Source organism: Podarcis erhardii, assembly GCF_964252035.2.
Source record: "Podarcis erhardii genome assembly, chromosome: 14".
Classification (NCBI taxonomy): Eukaryota; Metazoa; Chordata; class Lepidosauria; order Squamata; family Lacertidae; genus Podarcis; species Podarcis erhardii.
Window position 1 is genome coordinate 20,935,255 of NC_138503.1, and position 26,480 is coordinate 20,961,734.

The following is a 26,480-nucleotide window of genomic DNA, read 5'->3' on the forward strand; positions in this document are numbered from 1 at the left end:
TTTATTGATAACTTTATTAGTTTAACTTTTGTGTGTGTGTTTTTAAAAAAACAATCAAGCAGCGTATGAATTTTATGACATAAATAATAAAATAACCTACTGCACAGGGTTGTTTTGAGGATGAATTGCGGAGTGTGTAGGGAGCCTTGCATGCCACATAGTAGTTTGGATTTGATATCCCGCTTTATCACTACCCTAGGGAGTCTCAAAGAGGCCAACAATCTCCTTTCCCTTCCTCCCCCACAACAAACACTCTGTGAGGTGAGTGGGGCTGAGAGACTTCAGAGAAGTGTGACTGGCCCAGGGTCACCCAGCGGCTGCATGTGGAGGAGCGGAGACGCGAACCCGGTTCCCCAGATTAGGAGACTACCGCTCTTAACCACTATACCACACTGGCTCTTCCAAAGCAAGACAAGATGTAAATGTAATAAATAAACAAACAAATAAAATGTGAGGGGTGGGAAACAGAAGGAAGGGATGAAAAGAGAAAAAAGTGTAATATGAGACTGATGCAAGTCGATGCAGTTACCTAAACTTACGGGTTGCTTTGATTGCAAATGTGCACAAATTGACTAAAACTGTTGAATTATGCAATAAAAAATATGCAATTAAAACCTGCTTTTTAAAGGGGATGTTGCCATTTAAATCCCCCGTCTCAAGATAGAAGCCCCTATTTATGTTACCCTCTAACCAGCATTGATAATATTTTATTCTAATTTAGAGGCGCCTGTACCTTTAATGAAAACAACAACAACAACAACCAGCCTGTACTGTACTGTACTCCTTTCTTTCCCCCCGCCCCTTTGGAGACTTCCAGACCAATCCTACAGCTCCACCCAAGAATCTTTTCCCCGCCATCTGATTGGTGAATCAAAGCGCTGAGCCACTCGCCTTTTCTCTCGCAGGAGACGCATCGATTGGTGCGGCCGGGTCACTCGTCACAATGCTCCTTCTTCTGATTGGCTGCCTTGCACCGTAGGCTGCAACCTCCACCTCCTGTTTGGGGAAACTAGTTACTTTGATCACCCCCCCCATTACACTGTATCATGTGAATGAGTTACTTTTAAGTGGCGGGGGAGAGGGCATGAGTGCTAATCAGCGGGGGGAATCTACTGTGATCTGCAAAGTGAACCATCATCCTGGAGAGATCTTGAAGGTGAGTACTGGACTTTTGATAGGCGCTCATTTAGGAAGCATCCTTCTTGGGGGCGAAGAGACGTCACACCGAAGGGAAGAGTCGGTACTGGAGAAGTTGCGATGATCTGGATGCAAACGAGATCCAAGTGGGGGCACTGCTGTTACCTCTGAGCAGGTTGCTTTTGAGCCCAGCCTGGACAATCCAGCTCCGACGAGCCCGCGCGAGAGGTCAGGGGTTCCGAGAGAGGGCTCTGCTAGTTGCTGCCTGCCAGGGTTTTGCGAGCAGGGTTTAAGCAATTTGCAAATAATGCTGGAAATAACCAGAAAGGCAGGGAGGGCGAGAAAGAGAGAGAGAGCGCGCGTTCAGGAGGTGCAAAAACCCTGACTGAAAAAACAACCCGCAACGCGTCCAAAATCAGTATTGCTGTCTGAGTTTCAAAACTAGAGGTGGGTTCTATTCTCACCCCCATCCCGATTATTTTATCTTTTGATGCAAAACCTTTTGGCCTGGAAAGAATTATTTATTTTTTTAATGCATGCTAGCTTAAAAACATTGACATCTTTTTTAATATATAGTCATGGTGTTGGAAGGGAAACGTTTTCTTGCGGATTCGGGTTAAAAAACATGAACTCCTTTGTTTACTACATAGTTATATGATGGCATATGAGGTTAGGCTAATACCAAGACAAGCCTACGGTTCGCAGTATGGGATGTGAGCTTTTTTGTTGTTGAATTAACACCCATCTTTTTTCTTGAGCTAGTTGTTTTAAAATAAACTCCGAAAGTCAATGTGGGGTTATTGTGGACGGATGCGTGCTGTATATGAGTGTCTTTTAATGTGTGTCTGTGGTTTTGAGAGGAGGGAGACTTTACAGAACAGCTTTTAGAAGGTGATGTGGACTGCAACGTAATTATTTCCAGAACCCTTTCCTGCTCTCTTGAGTGCATTTGAACGCCAGGGAGACCTTAATTAGGGTCACGGATTGCTGCTTCCCTACACTAAATACCTAGCTTCCCTGCTGATGCTGGTATATGACACTCTGGAATGATGTCGTCTTTGTCTGCTGAGCTAAGACACAGCTTTAAAATCCACGATCACCATTCTTTTTTGTTGTCCAAATTCTTCTGATTTTATATATATATATCAAAACACACACACATGCATGTAGGTGGGGGATAAAAGAATATATTGTGTGACCTATATCAGACGATTGTGTGAGAGACTAAGAGAGTGCAGGAAGCTTAGCTAACTGGATGTGTTTGTTCATTAATTGCATATAGCTAGAAATACAGGGTGCTGTTTACTGCAAAAAGCCCCCATTTCCTGCAGTACTTAGCCAAGCCGTTTATAATCAAATTCAGCAGCAAACAATGGATCTTGCTTTGGAGGGCATGCATGCTAGTAAGAAAAGAATGATTGTCTGGAAAGTGACACCCACAGAACCTTTGTGTGTGTGTGTGTTGTGTGCCATTGTATGCAGAAGCACCTGACTCAGGCTAATTTAGTTTGAATTGCTTGCTATTTAGGCTATGTTGTTGTTGTTGTTTAGTCGAGTCCGACTCTTCGTGACCCCATGGACCAGAGCACGCCAGGCACTTCTGTCTTCCACTGCCTCCTGCAGTTTGGTCAAATATTTAGGCTATGGTTGTTGTTTTTTTACATACCCTCACATCAGGAATTTTCCTTTATCCCTGCTATCTTGATTTATTTTCCAACAGTACATTTTCCAATATAGTTTTTTTAATGTTAATGAACGTGACTAACTTAGGTCTGAAATTTCACTGGTGAATGCCGGCCCGTCCATGAGGCAGACGGAGGCTGCTGCCTCAGGCAGCTGAATCCAAAGGGCACTTGGGTGGGCAGGCACCCCTTGATGCCTCTGCAAGAGAAGGGAGGAGAAGAGGCTGTGGTGGCTTTGGGGTCCACTGAGATCTCACAAGAGCAAAATCATGCAGAGGCCTCTGCAGGGCTCTTACATTTTTCACTAGTGGATGTTTCCAAACGTTTATTTTTTTTTTAAGGATAGCCTTGTGCACAATGCATTGCAGCAATCCCCTCCTGTCTCCAGCACAGTGCTGCAGCTCGTGTTGGGATGGGCCCAGGTTTATAAACCCCCAGTTTATAAGAAAGCACCTCTTGCAGAAGAAGTGGCAAAGAAAACAAAACAAAAGCCACATTTGAAACCTTGGAGAATCATTGCCAGTTAATAACCTACAAGTCTTGCTGGATCTGACCAAAGGCCTATCCTGTTTACTGTAGTGTGCCCAACACTGGGGCTTGCTGCTTGCAATCCTGGAGGCAGCCTATAAGCAGTGAAGGCTAGTCCTTTAGGGTCAATGGGGCACTGCCCCACCAACCTCAGTCTGCCTCCCTTCCCACTTATCATCAGACTAGGAGATGGCATGAGATGTCAGCTTCTTCCTCCTATTTTTTGTTGTTGTTTAGTCGTTTAATCGTGTCCAACTTTTAGTGACCCCATGGACCAGAGCACGCCAGGCACTCCTGTCTTCCACTGCCTCCCGCAGTTTGGTCAAACTCATGTTAGGAGCTTCAAGAACAATGTCCAACCATTTCATCTCTGTTGTCCCCTTCTCCTTGTGCCCTCAATCTTTCCCAACATCAGGGTCTTTTCCAGGGAGTCTTCTCTTCTCATGAGGTGGCCAAAGTATTGGAGCCTCAGCTTCAGGATCTGTCCTTCTAGTGAGCACTCAGGGATGATTTCCTTAAGAATGGAGAGGTTTGATCTTCTTGCAGTCTATGGGACTCTCAAGAGTCTCCTCCAGCACCATAATTCAAAAGCATCAATTCTTCGGCGATCAGCCTTCTTTATGGTCCAGCTCTCACTTCCATACATCACTACTGGGAAAACCATAGCTTTAACTATAAGGACCTTTGTCGGCAAGGTGATGTCTCTGCTTTTTAAGATGCTGTCTAGGTATATCATATTAATATGCCACCTTTTCTCCAAGTAGCACAAGGTGGCATACATGAATCTCTTCCTCCTCATTTTCTCCTCATAACAACCCTGCGAGGTAGGGTTAGGTTGAAAGACTGTGACAGACCCAAGGTCACACTGTTAGTTTCTTGGCTGAGCAGGAATGGTCCCAGGGTGGTTTACACAATACAGTGGTACCTCTGGATACAAACGAGATCCCATGATGACTTTCTGTGATTTATATTTTATTAGAAGATTTTATTAGAAGATTTTCATTTATAAACATATTTAAAAACATAGTGACCAAAAAGAGAAAAAAAGTGTGAGAATGAAGAAGGGGGGAAGTCAGTTACATTACCATACATTAGTATAAAGATGTTTATAACTTATTATCTTAATACATTTAATACATATAAAAAAACCCACCTAATATATTCTGTATAAACTCATTCCAAATATCATTATATTTATCTAGTGAAAGTCTGCATCCATAAGCAGTTTGTCCACATGTTGCTAATATTGTCATGTTGTCAAGCCATTGATGATATCGCTATTCGTCCGGTTCATCGGTATCAATCTCCACCATTAGAGCATGTAGAATCCAAAAACTGGGATACTGTGGTCAACAGTATCAAAATCCACCAAGAGATCACGGAGGCTGAGCAGGTTCACACTTCTTCCTCTCCCCTGATAAATGTCATCAACCAGGGTGACCAAGGTAGTTTCAGTGCCATGACCAGACCTGAAGGCAGCCTGGAATGGTTTCACAAACAACACTAATCTGGATAAACGGAACCCATATAGAGAGGGAAAGGTGATCATAGTGGCAAATGCCAGCCCCAAACTACACACACTTAGTTGGTCGTGGGAACAAACCTTGTGTGCATGGGCTTGGAACATCCAGCCATAAACTCTGTACATAAGCGCGTGTACATTTCATTGTCTCCACACTAAGAGCCAGTGTGTTGTAATGGTGAGGGTTCAGGTCCCCACTTGGTCATGAATCTCACTGGCTGAACCTGGGGCAGTCCTTCCCTATCTACCTATCTACCTAACGTACCTCAGAGAATTAACGTGAGGATAAAAGGCATGCACTTTGTGGGGCTTCCCTTGGGATTGGTCTGGAAGGTGAAGCTTGGATAGGATGTTGTGGCCAGGTTGTCAAGTGGAACATCTGGATGTGCATATTAAACCTGCGCTGAAGGAACTGCAGTGGCTGATGATCAGCTAGCAGGCCATGCTTAAGGTACCCGTTATTAACTTATAAAGCCCTCAACAATTCAGGACCAGGTTGCCTGAAAGACTCCTTGCCCCTGTATAGACCTGTAAGATCACTTAGATCAGTGTTTCCCTTTTTTTTTTTGACTTCTACTCTCATCATCCCTGTCCACTGGTCCTGCTAGCTAGGGATGGTGGGAGTTGTAGTCCAACAACACCTGGAGACCCATGTTTGGGAAGCACTGACTTGGATCACCTGGGGAAATTCTACTCGTGGCACAGCACTCTACAGAATATAATAGGGCAGTGACACAGAAATGGGCAGTTCCAGCTGTTACCCCTGGTCTGTGGCATGCCCTTCCCTCTGCCATACATGAGGCAACAACTATTAGCTGTCTTGTGAAAGCTTATCTCTTTGTCCAGGCTTTCCATGAAACATAAGATGCTGCTGCTTTGTTGGAGTTTTTTTGGTTGGTGTTCCATTTCTATTTTAATGACAGTCTTTGCTTTTCTATTGTATCCTGCTTAGAGATCTTTAAAAATATTATAAACGGCTTTGAATAAATCAAATAAAATGGGTGTGTTGGCAGGAGGATGGAGAGATATGTATGCTAATGAGCTCATGAGCTGAAAGATGGGATACAAAGCTTGTTGTTGTTGTTTAAAAAAGAAATTGTGATTAGCATGTATTACTGAAACTGCTGCGTTTTTAACACTCGGCTATAGTTTTTCAGTTATCCCTACAATGATCCTGTAAGGTAGCGAGCATTATGACTCTGAAATCACGGGGAGCGGGGGGGGGAAGGTTGAGCATGAGAGCTGCTATCAATTTCTGGAGGCAGCCCATGGATTCATGCCTGAGATGAGGTCTGAACCAGGGCCACCCTGGCTAAAAAGCTCCCTTCTCTCCACCAGTGGGCTTCCTTTGATCTAGTTAAAGCACAAACTGTGAGCCTCATCTCCATAATTCCAAAGCAATTTGCTGGTTCATCAACTTCTTAAGCAACAATCAGAGTCAGGAGCAAGTGGAACAAGATAGACAGGACCAGGTTAAATGTGTGGACAGGCTACAATTAAGGACATGCCGCAGAACGGTATATACTCTGTGCTTGAAAATCTAGCCTCTGTGCCAAGTTGAGTAAGATTTTGGGCCTAAAATATTTCGTTCTGCAGCCTGAGTACAATGTAGACATGTGTCTCTGTTTTATCCATATCTGTTGCTTTATCTACTAACTTAAAAGAGGTGAATCTTTCCTGTCAGTATTCCTGAAGAAGGCAGCTTGCAGAGAATGTCTGTTGTGTCCTTTTTTCTAATGGAACAATAAAACTGATTTGTGAAAACTGCAAAAGCTGTAAAACAGTGTAAGAGCAGCAGAATAAAACCGTATTTTAAAAGGCCTGAGAAATGTAAGGGCACACGATGGCAAAAACACACTACAGAATAGAGAAGGGTACCAAAGCAGCAGCTCCCTGGGAGATTGTGCCACAGATGGGGTGCCACAGCTGAAAAGGCCCAGATCTAAGCATCTGACTAAAATCTGGATGTGCAGGCAAATACACGTGAGAAAGCAACAGTACCTGTGTTTCTGCCTTCCAGGGGAAATGACTTGTTGGAACTATGTACACCTTCAGAGTTCTTAGATGACTGGCAGCCCTTGTGATTCATGCATCCCCTCAGTCCTGAGGACTAGCGCCTTGCATTTTATTAAAAGCTGAAAATCTTATGGTTCGGAAGGTGCAGCATTGCATATCACACACCAGATTGCCTGAGGGTAGAATACAGAAGACTTTTACATCATTAGAGACCAGGAGCAGCCAAGAATTTAAGCCTACAAGCAGCAAGCAACAGGAGATCTGAGTCGTTGAGGACAATCCCAAGCCAAATAGATGAGGCTTGCATTTATTTAGGTTGCATCTCTCCAGCTGTTGCCAGGGATGCTTGGGAATCTGCTGGCTGGATGTACTGTAGGAAAAGGGCAGGTGAACTGGAAGTGCAAATGTTGAAGCTTGTTTATGGAGAGTGGCATTTCTTCCTTTCCCTCGCCAACAGTAAATTAAATTGCTCTAATGCTGCTTAACAGGACCCCGTTCTGCTGGATTGCCTGCTAGGAAGCATTTGGGATCAACTTGTTGCATCAGCCCACAACCACCAACTTGACTTTTAACCACAATCACATCAATGCGTCTTTCCTCATCAAGTTTACATCCCCACAGTGACAATTAGCAGTGCTTCGGCTGGCCAAGGAGCCCTTTCTGCCAATGCTGGGCAGTCCTTTTGCCTCATTGCAGGATGCTGAGCTTTTGCAACTTGTCTGCTTTGCAAACTTGCAGAGGCTTTAAATTCTGATTTGTCGGCCAAAGGCCAGCCTGCCTTTGCCCTGCATTCCAGAGGCGGAGATGGGTGCCTTTGATTTATTAGGCAGGGTGTTCATAAAGGCCAGAGTGAAATAGGGGGAGGGAATGGTGGTGTGGCCTCCTAACCTATGGACCACTAGAGTCATATTGTGGCACAAACTCTTTTCCATTCCAGTGTTAGAAACTCAACTATATCATCTAGGCACCAAATGGCTCTTAAAACCAAGGTTACAGTCACCAAAATTGGGGCAAGATGGCTCTAAAGTCTTATTTTTCAGATGATGGACTGACTCTGATTGATTCTCAATTAAAGTTCAGATGACCTTGAACTAGGTTAAAAGCTTTGAGAACTTAAAGAAGAAAAGTCACTTGATCCAGGGAGAGTCCACATATACGGTATATTGGCCTATTCTGACCTCTTTTTCTTAACGGTAGCTGTTCCTGCTCAGGCTGCACAGAAAAAACAATTTGGTTCCAGAAATTCATTCTGATTGTGCAGGTAAAATATAGCTTATAGAATTATACAGGACAGGGTATTAGTTTGTGAAAACAGTCCAGATCCAATGATCCCCAGATGGTGGAGATGTCAGGCCCCATCCTGTCACCTAGGCATCTTTGCTTGGTCACAAGTGGTTCATAGGTAAGGGTAAAGGACCCCTGACAGTTAAGTCCAGTTGCAGATGACTCTGGGGTTATGGCACTCATCTCGCTTTACTGGCCAAGGGAGCTGACGTTTGTCTGCAGACGGTTTTTCTGGGTCATGTGGCCAGCATGACTAAGCCGCTTCTGGAGAAACCAGAGCAGTGCATGGAAACGCCGTTCACCTTCCTGCCGGAGCGGTACCTATTCATCTACTTGCACTTTGACATGATTTTGAACTGCTTGGTTGGCAGGAGCAGGGACCGAGCAACAGGATTCGAACCACTGACCTTCTGCTTGGCAAGCCCTGGGCTCTGTGGTTTAGACCTGGCGCCTGGCTATTTTCGAACATTGCCTTTGGCATAGCCTAAGTGCTGTGTGCCTCTCCGATCAAGAGTATCTTTCAACTTCATGCTTTGCCAAGATCTTGTTCTCAGCCTCTTGAAACACACAAAAGCAAAGGTACCTATGTACCACTGCCCCCTGAGAAATTCCATAGTAAGGTAGTGTCTTTAATTAGACCACTGCAAATATCAGAGAACAGAGAGCAAGGCCTCCATTGCTCAGTGGCTGAGCATCTGCTTAGCATGCAAAAGGTCTCAGGTGCAATCCCCAGAATCTCTAGGAAGAGCAGGAAAAGACTCCTGTTTGAAAACTGCTGGTAGTCAGTTTGAAGAGCCGCTGACTGTGGAATATACAGGTTTGGGGTGGATCAATGGTCTGAATCGGTATAAGGCTGCTTCCTGTGCTTTTAAGCTTTTGAGATCCGGAACTCTTTGTCAGCAGGGGGGTTAAGCGAAGCAGAGGGTGGGGCGACACTCATTGGTGTTAAAGCAATTGGCCTTAAGGAAGAAGTAGCAGGTTTACTAGAATAGGCCAGCCTTTCCCGGGCTGGGGACTTCCAGCTGTTTTAGACAACATTTCCCATCAGCCTCAGCAAGCACAGCTTCATGTTAGCATTGTAGCTCAGTGTCAAAACATCTCCTCTGCATGAAGAAGGTCCCAGGTCCAATTCCTAGACCTGGACCTATTAAATAAATCTCCTTGTCTAAAACCCTGGAAAGCCACTGCCTGTCATTGGGAACAGGACTGAGTGAGATGGACCAATAGCCAGGCTTTGTGCTGGATGAAGAAATACACAACATCTGATGCCCTAGTTTTGAAAACAAAATCCAGCAGTTATCTTAGATCTGTCTCCAGACTTAAACACGAAACCAAGAGGTTCCTTGCGCTAGAGAACAGCAAACCTGGTGATTGTTAGATTAGCAAAATTAGAGTTTAAATACATACTTTCGAAATAGATATTCCTGGCTATTTCAGTACATTGGCCAGACAGGACTTGGACATTGTTAATGCCTCCGAAAAAACAATGGCAATTTGCAATGGTCAGCAAGCTGAAAGCATCAAAGCGTTGGAGCTGCATTGCAGCAAGACTTCAGCACAGTGTTCCTGACTTTGAATCAACAATAGAGCAAACTTTGAAAAGAAAGTCCCTAGAGGTACAAATACATGCCTCATTTGCACACACTTGAAAAAGCATTTCTGCTTACAGAACTGAGGTTTCCCGCTTTGCTTCCACCGTCTCCCAGCTCTAATGATAATAGTAGTGTGTTTGTACTTGATAATTGAAGTCAAATCTAATGGGTTATGTTTTATCTTTGGGGACAAGCTTGCTTCTGAGAGTCGACACACAAGCTTCTTGGGTTGGCAGCTTGCATGGTTCAATGTATGTTGGAAAAGCAAGACAGATCATTTTGTGCTTAACTAATGTACAAGTTACCTTCAAAAAGATTTCCCCTCCCTGAGGATCCCCAGCAGCGCAGCTCAGGGGTGCAGATCTCTTCTAAAGAGTTTTGAATGTGCTCACCCAACTATTGTTTCCATTTCCAGAGGGGTATTATTACTTGTGTTTCAGTGCAACGGACAAAGGGTCTTTTGGCACCTTACAGAGGGCGACATTTATTATGGTGCAAGGTTTCGTGGACTGTACTTCATCAGATGCACTTGCATCTAGTGAATTGGACTCTAGTCCGTAACCCATGGAAGCTTAAGGTGCCAGAAAATGCTTTGTTATAGTTTCCATGAATCTCAGGCTGGGTATGGTTGTCCAAATGTGGCCCCCTGGTGTCTCTCTGACCATTGGGACTCTCCCAAGGTCACACACCTTTCTTTCCAAGCCCTCTTTTTCAGCAGCTTTGCTTCCTTGAGTGCTTTTTCCTGTCTGGAAGTATTCTGAGCTTATGATAGCACTTCTTTCTTTCTTGCCTGGATAGAGAGAGATGTGTACAGCAACCTCTGATTTTTGCATGGTTGGAATGTAACCTAGTACACAAAGACAAGAGTTCTATCCATTGCTTCATGTGCTTTTACCTCTGTGCCTGCCCAGCAGTGGCCCCTGGAAGGTTGCCCATGAGGCAGTGTGGCCCTCTTGCTGAAACAGCTTTCTCACTCCTGAACTAAAATGCACCATCTATTTCGTACCCCGGAGCTCCTGCAGCAACTGCAGTCTCTAAAATGTATCTAAGCCTACCTAAATCTTTTTTTAAAATAAATTTTATTGTTAAAAGATTTTTACATTATTCTTTGCATTACACCACAAACAATCCTAGTATATTTATGGGGGTTCTTCTAACCCCTAGACTTTACCCCACTCTTCTCCCTGGTTTCCAATATTTCTCTCTTCTCGTTTCTGCGTCTAAATACAGTGGTGCCCCGCAAGACGAATGCCTCGCTAAACGAAAAACCCGCAAGACGAAAGGGTTTTCCGATTTTTTAGCGGCTTCGCAAGACGAATTTCCCTATGGGCTTGCTTCGCAAGACGAAAGCCCATAGGGAAATATCTGGGGACAGCGGGGAAGTGCAGCACCTGTCCTGAAGGCTTGCGGTGGGAGGTCCGGGAACAGAGGAGAAGGCGCACAGCGATTCTCCTCTGTTCCCGGGGCTTGCGGTGGGAGGAAGGTTTTCCTCCCCACCGCCAACATTCAGAAGGCTGTTCTGAAGGCTGGCGGTGGGAAGAAAAGCCCTTCTCCCGCCTCCAGCCTTCAGAAGAGTTCCCCGCAGGGCTCCCCAACCTGTGAATGTCTGCCCCGCGTGAGGGGCGCTCTGCTTAAGAGCGCCCCTCGTGCGGGGCAGCAGGCTGCTATCCGCAGCTTGGAGAGCCCTGCGGGGAAGTCCTGCAGGGCTCCCCAAGCTGCAGATGTCTGCCCCGCGTGAGGGGCGCCCTGCTTCAGAGCGTCCCTCGCACCGGGCAGCAGGCTGCTATCCGCAGCCTAGGCAGACCTGCAGGAACTCTTCTGAAGGCTGGCGGCGGGAGAAGGGCTTTTCTTCCCACCGCCAGCCTTCAGAAGGCTGTTCTGAAGGCTGGCGGTGGGGAGAAAAGTCCTTCTCCCCCCGCCAGCCTTCAGAAGAGGTCCGGGGACAGACTGTCCCCGGATCTGGTCTGAAGGCGGTCTCCCTAGGAACGCATTAATTGATTTTCAATGCATTCCTATGGGAAACCGTGCTTCGCAAGATGAAAAACTCGCAAGAAGAAAAAACTAGCTTTATCCAAACTATTAATTTTCCTCATTGATGTCCTTTATCAAATTATATTACAAGTGCTAATCCAATCCTGCTAACGTTTTTAGGTGCTTACAGTGCTCCTTCATGTATTCTACAAACATAATCCATTCTTTTTTAGATTCTTGTCCTCTTGGTATCTGATCTTCCCGGTCAGTCTCGCCATTTCAGCATAGTTCATCAATTTCAATATCCATTCTTCTTTCAATGGGGTTCTTTCTCCTTTCCATAAAGGTAAAGGTACCCCCTGACCATTAGGTCCAGTCGTGGGCGACTATTTATCTACTTGCACTTTGACATGCTTTCAAACTGCTAGGTTGGCAGGAGCTGGGACCGAGCAACGGGAGCTCACCCTGTCATGGGGATTCGAACCGCCGACCTTCTGATCGGCAAGCCCTAGGCTCTGTGGTTTAGACCACAGCACCACCCGCGCCCCTTAATCTTCATTCCATAAGACTACCTAAATCATTGCTTTGGCTACAATCCTTAAAGAGCTTAACAAAGTGCATTCATTTGAGCCCAAGGAAGCTGCTCAGACTGAAGGCGAGGTTGGCTACACCCAAACTTGTGCTGCTTAAAATATAAACGGAGGAACACCCTTTGCTGCTAAGGGTACGCCAGGACGGCCTTTTCGGAGAGCATTGGCCAAGGGAGCGCCACCCTCTCTTCTCTGGTTGTCTTGCATTAGCCTTGCGGAACTGAGGACATTCCCTACCTAAAATTAATTGGCAGCCCCTGCCTATAAAGGTACAATATCTTTTCTTGTAAATGGGATGGGATGCTTCTTTCGAAACCATTTTTGGCAGCTTCTGGGAGTTTTGCCACCATCAGTTCCCTGTTTTCGTGCTAAGTATAAGTTGCTATTTTTACTCCTCCCTTTCTAAATGTTTACTGGGAGGGTGTAATTAGCAACAAACATCTGTTTAGGCCCAACCAGCTGCAGTGGCCTGTGGGGAAATGTGTTGCTGCAAGAAAGGCCTGGAGGAAGATGATTTGGTTTCTGACTAAAGATTCCCTCTTTAAAGGCTCTGGTCCTCCGTGGGATGGAGCAAGTGGGAATGTCCAACTGGAGGCTGGGTGTATCAATGACCTTTGGATGTCCCAGAGGTGCCAGTTGTTCTTATGCTGCATTATAAAGACAGAGGTTTATATTATACACAGAGAGATTTACTCCTACTCCTCAAAATGATAACGGCTATTCCACAGCATACATGGGGGAGAAATTCAATTCACGTTTGAAGGAAAATTTGACCTAATCCACACTTTCTGAAACAGTATGCGAACTGAAACAGGGGTGTCTTTTGAAATTTGCAGGTCTCTGACCTTTTCAGTGCCAATCTCCAGCCAAGTAAAGTGTACAAAAATATACACTAGTGTATAAAAGTGCAGCATATTAGAGGAAATTGCATACAAACGTGTATATTAGGAGAAATTACAATGATTATGAATTTTTGGAAGTTCTTTTTAAAAAAAATCTCGTATGGATATTGTCAGGGAACTGCCATCAGAGAGAAAAGCGGAGGCAGGGCTCCAGAGCGATGCTGGAGAGGGAACCAGTCGGGGGGAAGGAATTCAGCATGACACCAATAGAGAGGAGAGGGAGATGGAGGAATCGGTGTCAGGGCTCCGAGACCCTTCAACCGAGACCAGCGGAGAGAGCGCTGGCACGCCCTTGCCGTCCCCTTACTTGCGCAGACGCGTTCCGCGCAGGGAACATAGGCGGAGGCTTGGGGTCAAACAGCTTTTATGCTGGAAGAGATTCAAGAAACGCCCACTGACGGATTCTGCTCTAACCCTAAACATGGTTGAGCAAACGATCTAACTGAAGTGGAGGCAGTTTACACACGAGTAACCCACCCATAACCATTACAGATATGGAGAACTGAATTTAAGATTCAGAAAAATGAGAAACTGAAATCGACGTCTTTGCCTAACCCTATTTCACCCTACCCACAAAACTGAAATTGGGCACATATATGAAGCTCAGAATGCCCTGATTTCCAGGAAAGTCTAGCAGGGTTGATATTTGCATAACATCAGCACCCTTAAAAATGAAGAACATGTGACACACCAGAGAGCTGGTGTAGTACGATGGCCAAAAGACTGAGCTGTGGATCGGGAAGACCCTACTTTGAATTCTGCCTCTGCCATGAGCTCACTAGGAATCCTTAGGCAAGCCTGTTCCTCTCAGCCCTCTGGCCTCCCATCTGCTAACTAGGGATTCTGAGAGTTGTCCAAAACATCTGTAAGGCCCTTGGTTATCGTAAGGCAAGGTTGGGGAGCCTCTTCCACCTCAAGGGTCACATTCCCTTCTGCGGCAGCCTTCCAGGGGCCACATGAGTGGTGAGAGGAGCCAGAGGCAAAAGAGGGTGGAGCAATTGGTGCAAAAATTATCTTTGCCCAATAGCAGTGATGGCGAACCTTTTAGAGACTTGAGTGCCCAAACTGCAACCCCAAACCCATTTATTTATCACAAAGTGCCAACAAGGCAATTTAACCTGAATTGGTGCATAATCTGCAGTAGCTGACACTATGACTCCTACTTCGCCCGTAAGAAAGAAGTACCTGGTTACCATATTGCATTGCATTGTATCTGGGGAATTTGTGTGAAGTCTAGGCAAGCTCTGTCAGTGTTTGCATTGAAAGAGAAGATGCATATAGATCTTTTTGCCGTTCATTAACCCAATAATTACCCATTCTCAGCACCCTTGTTTGCCTTCATGAAGGTTAAGTGTAGTTAATATGTTTTGACATCACCACCACGAGACCGGCTTTGTCTTCTCTATGAGATACTCATCTTCACTGATAGGATAAAATTTTTGTTTCTGCAGCACCCGGGGCAGATTTTAGAGAAAATAAATTCCAACAGTGTTTTCCCTGATCCCTCGCCCAGCCCCGGACTGGCCCCTACGCAGGGTGTCCGGCGTGGCCCAGGGCGCACCCTCACCTGCTGCACTTGGCTGTGGTTGAGCTCAGTGAAGAAGCACACCAGTAAGTGGGAGGCGATCATGGCATGGCGAGGCTGGTGGGGCCCAGAGCCCCAGTGCTAGGTGAGGGGTGATGAGGACAGGGCGGAGGTAGCCCTGCTTGGCTACCTGGTGCTGGAACAAAGTGGCCCCAGCCAGAGGGTGTGTAAAGCCTCAACCTCGCAGCAGCAGCAGGAGAAAGGTGGCTGCTTGACTGCCCAAGTTGAGCTGAGGACTCAACACACCGCCCTTGCCTTCTGCCGGCTCTCTGCTGGGGTGATGGCGCATGCGCCCACAGAAAGGACTCTGACTGCCCCCTCTGGCATGCGTGCCATAGGTTCACCACCACTGGCCTATAGGCTAGTTTCTAGCCACACTTACCTTATATTCATGCAAGGAAGAGGCATTGTCAGAGTTCAAGGACACATTCCAACCACGTAAAAGGTAAAGGGACCCCTGACCATTAGGTCCAGTCGTGGCTGACTCTGGGGTTGCGGCGCTCATCTCGCTTTATTGGCCGAGGGAGCCAGTGCACAGCTTCCGGGTCATGTGGCCACCATGACTAAGCCGCTTCTGGCAAACCAGAGCAGCGCATGGAAACACCGTTTACCTTCTTGCCGGAGCGGTACCTATTTATCTATTTGTACTTGACGTGCTTTCAAACTGCTAGGTTGGCAGGAGCAGGGACCGAGCAACCCACCACTTAAGGAAAGTATAAAACAGGGGTGTAGGGGGTGTTACCAGAAGAAAATTCTGAGGGTCGTATTTGGCCTCCTGGGCCCGAGATTCCCCAAACCTGTTGTAAGGTTTGCAACTAGAAAAGCATGTGAAGTTCTTTGAACACTTGAAAGTAGCATAGAAATGTCTGAGGGTGATTATTCCTCCCATGTGTTTATTCAATGAAACAGGAATTCCGTGCACAAGTCACCCAAGATGGGGCAGGGGTGGGGTGAGGTGGGGATTCCCACTGGAAGGCAAGTAGGTAGATCTGTGCCTGCAACATGTTAGCTGAATGTGCTAGCGTGCATCCTGTACAACATATAAGTTGTACAATACAAGCTGGCATTGAAATGGCAATTAAAGGCGGTGCTGACAGAAGGATTTATTCCCTTATCTTATTTGTATTTGTCATCTTGCTTCTAGCTGTCCTCAGCAAAATTCCCCCTCTGCTCCCCAACGTAGCATCTTGCTTGTTGTTGATCCCTGCCCAAAAGTTTGAACCAGGTGGCTTCAAACTCCAGCATATTCATCTTTGGCAGATTAGGTGAATAATTAGCTCTCGTGTTTACAGAACACTTTGCCCCTTGAGTCACTCTCCAGAGGAGAAGCTGCTAAATGCCACACAGGATGACGAGGGCAGACATTAAGGGAACTCCACCTCTTGCAAACTAAACTCAGTGGGTGGAATATCATCAAGTGGTTAAGGATTGATCAAAGTCAACACCTGGCTAGGAATCCACTGTGGAACCAGGGCTCGAGAGGGGTTTTTTCCCCCAGACACAGCGCTTGGATCGCATCAATGAGGCTGCTGCCTGATTAACAGACTGAGATTTTATATAATTGTTTAACTTTGCATGATAGGGGGGGGGGAACAAGGTTCTGCAGCCAAAAATAATGATGCAGGGATCAGTTGCCCTTCTCTTAAAACTGGGGTGGGCAACCTTGTTCCTGTCTACTTACAGAGAGTAGTATTGGGTAACTGCCTTGGCCCACAGAAAATTGATCTGCAGGTGACACCATGGATGATTTTGTTGTTTAATATTGATATGAACCTACTAGGTATGAGACAAGGTGGCACCCATATACTCATGATACCAAGCTCTGTTTCCTGTGTAACATCTGAACCAGGAGAGGCTGTTCACGTCCTGAACCGTAAGAACACAAGAGGAGCCTGCTGGATCAGGCCAAGGACCCATCTAGTCCAGCATCCTGTGCTCACATTGACCCAAGCGGGACAGCAGAAGAGCACTTTCCCTCCTCTGTGTTTTCCAACATTCTGGTGTTAAGAAGCATTGCTGCCTCCAGCCATGGAGGTAGAGCATAGACATCATGGCTATCAGCCATTGATAACCACCTTCTCCATCAATTTGTCCAACCATCTTTTAAAGTCCTCCATGTTGGTGGCCATCACTTTCTCCTGGGGCAACGGATTCCATAGTTTAACTATGCAATGTGTGAAGAAGTCCTTTCTTTTATCTGTCCTGAATTCCAACATCCACCAGATGTCCACAAGTTCTAATATTGTGGAAGAAAAGTTTTTCTCCATTTGTTTTCTCCATACCATGCAGTTTTATAAACTTCTATTATGTCATGCCATATTCACATTTTTTTTTCTAAACTAAAAAGTTCCAAACACTGCAGCCCATGCCTGGAATGCGAACTACTAAATAGCAACAGAATCCTGACAAGACAGAGGCCGCATCCATACCACACATTTAACGCATTCTTATTCCGCTTTAACAGTCATGGCTTTCCCAACACAATTATGAACGTGGGCCCTTTCCGTGGCATGTAGGTGCTACACCACTGAGCTGTGGAGGCATTTGAGTGGTTACTGTTGGGTGTCAGGATGCTTGACAAGATGACTTCTTGGCTGGGTGGTGCTGTGGTCTAAACCACTGAGCCTCTTGGGCTTGCCGATCAGAAGATCGGCGGTTCAAATCCCTGTAATGGAGTGAGCTTCCATTGCTCTGTCCCAGCTTCTGCCAACCTAGCAGTTTGAAAGCACACCAGTGCAAGTAGATAAATAGGTACTGCTGCGGTGGGAAGGTAAACGCTGTTTCCGTGCGCTCTGGCTTCCATCACAGTGTCCCGTTGCACCAAAAGTGGTTAATTATGTTGGCCACATGACTCGGAAAGCTGTCTGTGGACAAACGCCAGCTCCCTTGGCCTGAAAACGAGATGAGCGCCGCAACCCCATAGTCACCTTTGACTGGACTTAACCATCCAGGGATCCTTTACCTTCTTACCTATTAATTTCAAGTATTACTAAGCACTGGTGTGCTGTGGTAAAAATCATTTGCGTCACATCAGCTGAATGCCTTTGCACCCAGAGCGGCTTCAGTGCCACATCTGCAAATCTGACATGATTCAGACTAGTTTAAAGGGAAGAGGCAATAAAAGTATGCAGTGCGTACTCCGCTCTGCAAAGTTTAACAGTGTGTTTTCTTTTAAATTGTTTCAAATCCTCCGAGCCTTCAGGGATCAGCACAGGAAAGTGAAAGCTTTAAGTGGGTGCTTTTGCATGCTGGGAAAAATGAAAGTGTTGGTTAACTCACTTCTCTGCACAAGCCTAGGTATTTACTGGGTTGTGTGGGTGCCTGAGGAGGCAGATGCCTAAATTGATGCCTTTGAGTAGATTCATACATATTTCATTTGTTGCTGCTTTGGTGATGCTAAAACCTCTCGCATCTGTGCACATCCATCAAATATTGGGCTAAGCCCCAGACTTTTAATTCAGAGTTTATGTCTTCGTGATGACTCTTGGTTACCCCCGGAACCAGCCCTTCAGTAGCAGAAGCAAGAGCTCTGGTGGGCTTGATTATCTCTGTAGCAACGGGAACCTCAATCTTGCCAAAAGAGTCCTGCCAGAAGCGCTTTGCAATAATGTACATTGCACATAGAGCCAGGCTTGTTGAAATAGCACTCAGCTGGTCACCTGTAAAGGAGTAAAAGTTACCTCTAGGTGAGCAGGAAAGGAATACTTACGCAATGCTTCTTTTTTCCTTGTGTATCTGGAAAACTCTCCTGATAGCTAGAGAAATAGCTGAACTGAAATATTTAATTGGTGGTGGGAAATTCAGTAAAGCATGATGCATGCAGTTTAAATTTTATAAGCAAACAAATTCAAAGCTTTACTTGTAAATATTTTAAGGTATTTGAATTCTATAACAAACACGTTCCATACATTATTTATATTTGCTGTGGGGGGCAGGGTGAAGGCACTGCAAACATAGTAATTTTAGCACGCCTGAAAAACTGCATGTTTCCTAGGAATACTGTATTGACCTAAAATAAAAGCAAGTTAGATTTGATGGGCATTATATTCCTTCCAGTTGTCCTTTTTTTAAATCTTGCCTTTGTTCATTTCACTGCCAGTTTTACTGAAACAATGCATTTCTGTCAAATGTTGTACCGGGGAAATGTCCAGAAATCTCCCCATTTATACCCCAAACCAGTGACCCGCCCCCCTCAAGTTCCTTCCCCAGGGGAATGTTTCCGTTCCCAGAAACATTATAATTGAAACCACCAGTCTATTTACCTATCATCTGGGAATGTGTACCAGGAATGCGAGGGAGAAAAAGGGAGGGGAAACCACCCCTCAATTATTATTCTGGGATTTTAGCTTTGTAATTTTCCTCTTTATTTCTTGCATGTGTGGCCAAAAATAAAATAAAATAGGCTGTTCCCTCGAGCTAGATCCTAGTCAGCGGGAGTGAGCAATGTGGGCAATTTGCAGCAAAACAAACCCAAATTGGGGATGGATTCTTTGTTTGGGTAAATAACTCTTAGCAAGGCCTTGTTGGAGCAAGTGGAAGGATGTCTGGAATCCAGATGAGTCACCTCAGAACAGCAGGTGAGAGGCCTGGCTTGCCAGGAGCCAATGACCACCAGGTGGGCCTGCGCAATTCGTGACCCACCAACCATTGCTGGCAATGTGTTGTGGCTGGAAAACACTCCCCAGCACTGCCGCCTTTAAAGAAAAATAATAATATTATTTCTGCAGGCTGAGTTCAAAAGGGTTTGTCAAGGCCTGGAGGGTGGGGAGCATGGTCAGCTGACTGCAGTTGCAATTTGTCATATCTTCATAGAGGAGATGGGAGCACCGATGACCTGGGCTGCATTCATGCCATACATTTAAGCGCTGCCAGGGCCAGATTTAGGTTTGATGAGCCCTAAGCTACTGAAGGTAATGGGGCCCTTTCTATGTCCAGCTGTCCTTGGTCAACAACAGATGGTCACTTTTTTGTGTTGAATATATGCTATATGGTAATTTATGGACCTAATAGGTATCTAAAGCAGTTTGCACATAACAAAATATGTATTTTATAAAAGTAATTGTTGAACTGAAACCAGTGATATTTTAGGGAGCAGGCTAGCAGGCAGAGCCCATTACTTACAGTACATCATAGGAGCCTACACAACACAAAACACTGTTTCTGTATATAGGTTTTATTTTATTTGTTTTTTATCTTATATTTTGGAAATGTACATCCAGTTTTTTCCCCTTTAATACTTTTTGGGGCCCCCAAGAGAGTGGGGCCCTAAGCTATACCTTGTTTAGCTTATACGTAAATCCGGCACTGAGCGCTACTATACCACTTTAGAAAGACATTTTTAAAAAAGGTAAAGGACCCCTGACAGTTAAGTTCAGTTGTGAACGACTCTGGGGTTGCGGTGCTCATCTAGCTTTATTGGCCAAGAGAGCCGATGTTTGTCTGCAGACAGTTTTTCCGGGCCATGTGGCCAGCATGACTAAGCCGCTTCTGGCGACACCAGAGCAGCGCACGGAAATGCCATTTACCTTCCCGCTGCAGAGGTACCTATTTATCTACTTTCACTTTGACATGCTTTCAAACTGCTAGGTTGGTAGGAGCAGGGACCGAGCAACAGGAGCTCACCCCGTCGTGGGGATTCGAACCGCTGACCTTCTGATCGGCAAGTCCTAGGCTCTGTGGTTTAGACCACAGCGTCACTCGCGTCCCTGCTTAGAAAGTATTATTTGTACCCTGGTTTTCTACACATAGGTCACTAAAGCATACTAAAATAGAAAATAAAAGATGTATACTAAAAAAACATCTCTCCAAGCCTTGCTGTCTGAAATATTTTAAATGAAGCTTTCAGAGGCTGAACCTGTGTTACATAGTGACTGGGAGTATTGAAGAAACCCAGCTTCAAATCCCTCATCTGTCCTAGTTCATAAGTTTATTGTTCTGGCCAAAGACCATGACACACAAACCCCTCGTCAACCATGGAAACTAACCTGGTGACCTTGGGACAGACACTATTTCTGAGCCTGCCCTACCTCACAAGGTTGTTATGGGGTATATATGAGGGGATTTTCTTTTGGGGAAGGGATATAGCTCTGTGCTAGTGTCTGCCCTGCATGTGGAAGGCCCCACATTCAGTCCGCAGCATCTCCAGGTAGGTCTGGGAAAATCTCCCTGCCTGAATTCCTGGAGAGCAGCTGTAGGTCAGTGTAGGCTCTACTGAGCTAGCTGGACTCATGGTCTAATTCAGAATACAGCTTCCTATATTTCCATGTGTGCACCACCTTCAATTTCTCGGAGATAGAGTGAGGTGAAAATGCAATAACCTGCAACCTTGCTATGGTTGCTTTCTAGATGGAGGACAATTTCGGTGGAGTAGCTTCAAGAGATGTAGCTGTCGATTTGCCAGCATACTCTGTTCATGGGGTTCCATTAACTCATGTTGTGTTAGCCTGAAGATTGTTATGCTATGGGTGTAGCTTGCCAAGAGATGGAGGACTGTCATACCCATACAAAAACACTATAAATAACCATCTAGTTGGGCGGGCAGCTTTGGGAGTTATTTGTTTGTTTTAAACCAGTTGGTAGACAGGTAGGCCTACCCAATTCCCTGATGGGAGCTTAAACCTGTTTTTTGCAAAGCAAATGAGTCTGGCAGAATTGGGAGCACGAGACTGTGCAGAAACACAGGCTCAAATCTCTGCACCCTGCTAATAGCCACCTATTTTATAAAGAAGCCAAACAGCCTGCCTGGAAATTGCAGTAATTTCTTCTTGCACTCAAAGCCAGCATGACCCAGGCTAAGCCAAGAATAGCCCAGTGCCCTTTCCTCTGAATATACTGTTCCCTTGACCAGGCTTACGAGCGCCTGTCTGCATGCAGAGTATAGATTTATTTTTCTTCAATGTCCAGTGGGAGAATGGTGTGAAATTTTCATTTATTTTCATATTTGTTTTGAAAAAAAAAAGAATGATTTCTTGCGAAATGAATCCCTCCTGACACCCCACGGTTCATGTATAGTTAGAATTGAGAAAATGGTGTTAACAGGATTTTTCAGTGTTTGGATTGCAAAACAGCAGAGCACATGTCTAAAGGGTGCAGTCTCTGATTTAGTAACTCCTGGAAATCAGAGTAGAATTAAAATCAAGAGTATAATAAAGTGAAAATAATAACAATAAATTTAATAGCAAGGATGATGAATAATAAACTTTTATTTGAAACACTCTCGAGTATTCCAGTCGTTTCCTAGTTGGAATCTTTGCAGCAACCCTGTTAATTTAAGTCAGTATTGTGATCCCCCCATATTGCAGATGAGGGGATTGAAGTTTAGAGAGTAAATAACTAGCCGAACGGGGCAATCCCATGACGAGATCTACTGAGATAAGCAGTTTAGGCTGCACTGGATCTCCAGCTCAGAAGCTTATTCCTGGTTCAGCTGGACTTAAGGCCCCAACCAGGGCTGGCCTACCCATGAGGCAACCGCCTCAGGTGGCAGGATTCACAGGGGCAGAAGACCCTGATGCAGATTTTTATGCGGCTCTTGTTCATGATGTAGATAGCTGCTTTTCATTGATGACACTGTTGGATCTGAAGAAGTGTGCATGCACACAAAAAACTTATACCCAGAACAAACTTAGTTGGTCTCTAAGGTGCTACTGGACAGCACAAGTTTTTAATTTATTTATTTATTTTGACTGTTGGAGATGGATTGATTCCCAGGTGCTCACCCTCAGCACCTCATAATTGGAGGCATACTTCCACGGAAACAAAACGTTGCATTTAACTGTTTGGGGCAATATGCAATACATGTTTCTGGCTCATTTTCTTGAATGGATCTTGGTAACGTATAAAATGTGTTTCACCCCCCCCCCACTTTATCCTCACAACAAGCTTGTGAGGCAGACTAGACACTGTGACTAGTACAACTTTGTCTGCTGAATTTTCCAGCTGAGGATGGGCTTGAAACTGGGTCTCCCTACTGTAAGTTGAACTTTCTAAGCACTCTGCCACATTGGGTCTTGATAGCCCATGCTCCATGATTCTTGGTATTTGTAAAAGTGGGCCTGCATTGCTGATCTCAGGTGAGGAAAAACAGCAGGTACCAATCTGTTCATTCCTCTGAAACTCAGAATTTCTATGTTCATTTTCTTACAGATAGCAGTCCAGTAGTCATGTCAGTCAGCGTCCATGAAAACCGTAAATCCCGAACGAGCACTGGTTCAATGAACATCTTGCTGTTCCACAAAGCCTCCCATCCAGACTGTGTCCTGTCTCACCTCAACACCATGAGGAAGCACTGCAAGTTCACTGACGTCACCCTCTGGGCCGGGAATAAGTCCTTTCCATGCCACCGGGCTGTGCTTGCTGCTGCCAGCAGGTACTTCGAAGCCATGTTTAGCAACGGCCTTCGCGAGAGCTTGGGCGACAAGGTGAATTTCGACGATAGCCTGCACCCAGAGGTGTTGGAGCTGCTGTTGGACTATGCTTACTCCTCCAAGATCATAATCAACGAGGAGAATGCAGAGTCCCTCCTGGAAGCCGGGGACATGTTGCAGTTCCAGGACATCAGGGATGCAGCTGCCGAGTTCCTTGAGAAGAACCTGCACCCTTCCAACTGTCTGGGCATGATGGTCCTTTCAGATGCTCACCAGTGCAAGAGGCTCTATGAGCTTTCTTGGAGGATGTGCTTGGTCAACTTTGAGACAGTCCACAGAAACGAAGATTTCAATAACCTCTCCAAGGACACTCTGCTGGACTTGATTTCCAGTGATGAGCTGGAAATTGAGGATGAGGAGAAGGTCTTCAAGGCAGTCATGCAGTGGGTGAAGCATGACTTGGACAAGAGGAAGTCTTTCCTCCCGGAGATGTTGAAGAACGTGCGACTGGCCTTGCTGCCTTCCGAGTGCCTGAAGGAAGCCATGACCTACGAGGAGCTGATCACAGCAGAAGACCAGAACAAGCAAATCATGGATGAAGCTCTTTGGTGCAAAAAGAAGATCTTGCAGAACGACGGGGTGGTCACCAGCCCCTGTGCCAGGCCTCGGAAGGCTGGGCACACTTTGCTCATCTTAGGTGGCCAGACGTTTATGTGTGACAAGGTTTACCAAGTAGACCACAAGGCGAAAGAGATCATCCCCAAAGCCGACCTCCCCAGCCCTCGAAAAGAGTTCAGCGCCTGCGCCATTGGCTGCAAAGTCTACATCACTGGAGGCAGGGGCTCCGAAAACGGGGTCTCCAAGGATGTCTGGGTCTATGACACAGTGAACGAAGAGTGGTCCAAAGCTGCCCCAATGCTTATCGCTCGGTTTGGACATGGGTCAGCCGAACTGGAAAACTGCCTCTATGTCGTCGGTGGACACACCGCGGTGGCCGGGGTTTTCCCAGCTTCTCCTTCTGTTTCACTGAAGCAGGTGGAGAAGTACGACCCTCTCGCCAACAAATGGACCATGGTGGCCCCTCTGAGGGACGGCGTCAGCAACGCGGCCGTCGTCAGCGCGAGGCTGAAGCTCTATGTCTTTGGTGGGACCAGCATCCACCGCGACATGGTGTCCAAAGTCCAGTGCTACGACCCGGTGGAGAACCGGTGGACCATCAAAGCCCAGTGCCCCCAGCCCTGGCGCTACACGGCAGGCGCCGTCCTGGGTAGCCAGATCTTTATCATGGGTGGAGACACGGAGTACACGGCGGCCTCCGCCTACCGCTTTGACTGCGAAACAGACCAGTGGACACGGATTGGGGACATGACGGCCAAGCGGATGTCCTGCCACGCTTTGGCCTCTGGGAACAAGCTTTATGTGGTGGGTGGCTACTTTGGGACCCAGAGGTGCAAGACGCTGGATTGTTACGACCCGACCTCAGACACCTGGAACTGCATTACCACTGTGCCTTACTCTCTCATCCCAACAGCATTTGTTAGCACTTGGAAACACTTACCAGCTTGAGGCACACAGTCTGCAGGCGAGAACTGAGGAGCTTGAGGAGGTAAGGTATCTTAACGGAAGTTTCTGCTGATGCCTGCAGGTTCCTCTTTTGCATGGACTTCTAGACAGGAACCCCAGAAGCTTAACAAATATAAAAGATGTGAAAAATCCTGCAAAGGTGTGTATTTTGATGGCGTCTTTGCTCTGGTACCATGACAAACATTTATTTATTTATTTGAGTTTTGTTTTAAGAAAAAATTATACATGCCTTCAACTTTTCTAGGGTGAGTTTATAAAAGCAACAACTAGAGACTTTTTTGTGGGGTGGATGGGAACTGTGCTGAAAGCATTCCAAGCAGAAATAAAAATGCCCTGGTGATTGCCAGTTCTTGAGGAGGTTACATTTATTTGCTGTGGCTTGAGACTCAGTTGGCTCGTTGGCACAGAGCCCTTTCCATCAGTTTCGGCTGGTAGCCCAGCTGCACACCTACCTATCTGGACAGGGTTAGCCTAACTTCTGTCGTCTGGTAACATCCAGGGCTGAGTCTACACATAGAGGAAAACCCTGCTATAAATAAGTCAGAAATTAAATTGTTATAACAAAAGAAAAGAAAAACGTTATGGAAAACTGTGTAGCTTTTTTTTTTTTAAACCCTCCTGTACCATCTAGTGTTGCATGTTTATAACGCATTCAAAACACGGTTTCTTTCCCAGATTACTGCAACACATTACATGTTAGGCTGCCACTGAAGATGGTTCATAAACTTCAGCTGGTTCAGAATTCAGCAGCCAGGTTACTCACCGAGGCAAGGTGTTTTGAGCATAGGACACCAGTCCTGGCCCAGCTGCCAATTGGTATCTGGGCCCAATTCAAAGTGCTCGTTTTGACTTACAAAGCCTTAAATAAACCAGAACTGCCTTCCATCAAGGACTGTCTTTCCCCATAGGAACCAACCACATTAATGTGCTTGCGAAGGCCTGGTTAAACTTGCTGTCCTCTTTGGGGTTCTAACACAGAAAGAAGAGGTCTGCTCTGCCATGAAGCAGCTGCTTGCTTCTGCTATGGGACTGACCTGTGTTTCCCCCAGTTCCAGCCTCCAGTCCGCTCACACCCCATTGCTGCTGCCCCTTCCCACTCCCTCCCCCCCACGCAGCACTGCCTGACAACTGACACAGCCACTTCAGCATCTAATTAACTGCCGCTTAGCTATTAAATACTGCTGCAGAACGCATTGTGGAGTCCATCTTTTCTCCAGCTCGGGTTACAGGGCTTCCCCTTAAGAGCTGCTTTCTCACCAAAGATTAATTTTATGGGCCTGCCATGCAGCTGCGTCCCATGTAGTGAAGGGCCAGGATGCTTGTATCAGCAGCAGCTATTGCTGAGGATAATGGCTGGTGGTTTTCTTCCCCAGAAGAAAAAGGCCCAAGCTTTCGCCATTCTTAACAGAAAGAGGTTTCCACCAGGAAAGCTGTTTCAGCTGGGTATAAGTTGTCACAAAATGCTCTCACATACCAATACATATTAGTTTGTAATTATCCTTTCCTTTTGCCCCTGCACTGTCCCTCAATAACATCAGGTCCCAGAATGGGAAGTCTCCTGAACAGCAAAATACCAAGGTTTTCAAACCACCTTCAAGGGGATACTCTGCCCTAAAAGGGTTGAGAATGACATAGTTTTACACCTTAAATGTTTGGGCCAGATTTTACTGGGGATTTCAGGCTACCTCTGCTGACAAACAGGTTCTTGGGCTTTTTATAAG

General features: G+C 45.9%; 1 protein-coding gene across 1 annotated transcript in view; it reads left to right on the forward strand.

The window, feature by feature from the left end:
- Positions 1-970: 970 nt before the first annotated feature.
- The window catches only part of KLHL25 (kelch like family member 25), a 31,612-nt gene continuing 6,102 nt past the window's right edge, over positions 971-26,480 (forward strand). The window contains exons 1-2 of the mRNA XM_081838986.1: positions 971-1,156; positions 22,955-24,781. Coding sequence (XP_081695112.1) covers positions 22,972-24,741 — 1,770 coding nt within the window. The 5' untranslated portion in view covers positions 971-1,156; positions 22,955-22,971 and the 3' untranslated portion in view covers positions 24,742-24,781. The remainder of the gene's footprint in view (positions 1,157-22,954; positions 24,782-26,480) is intronic.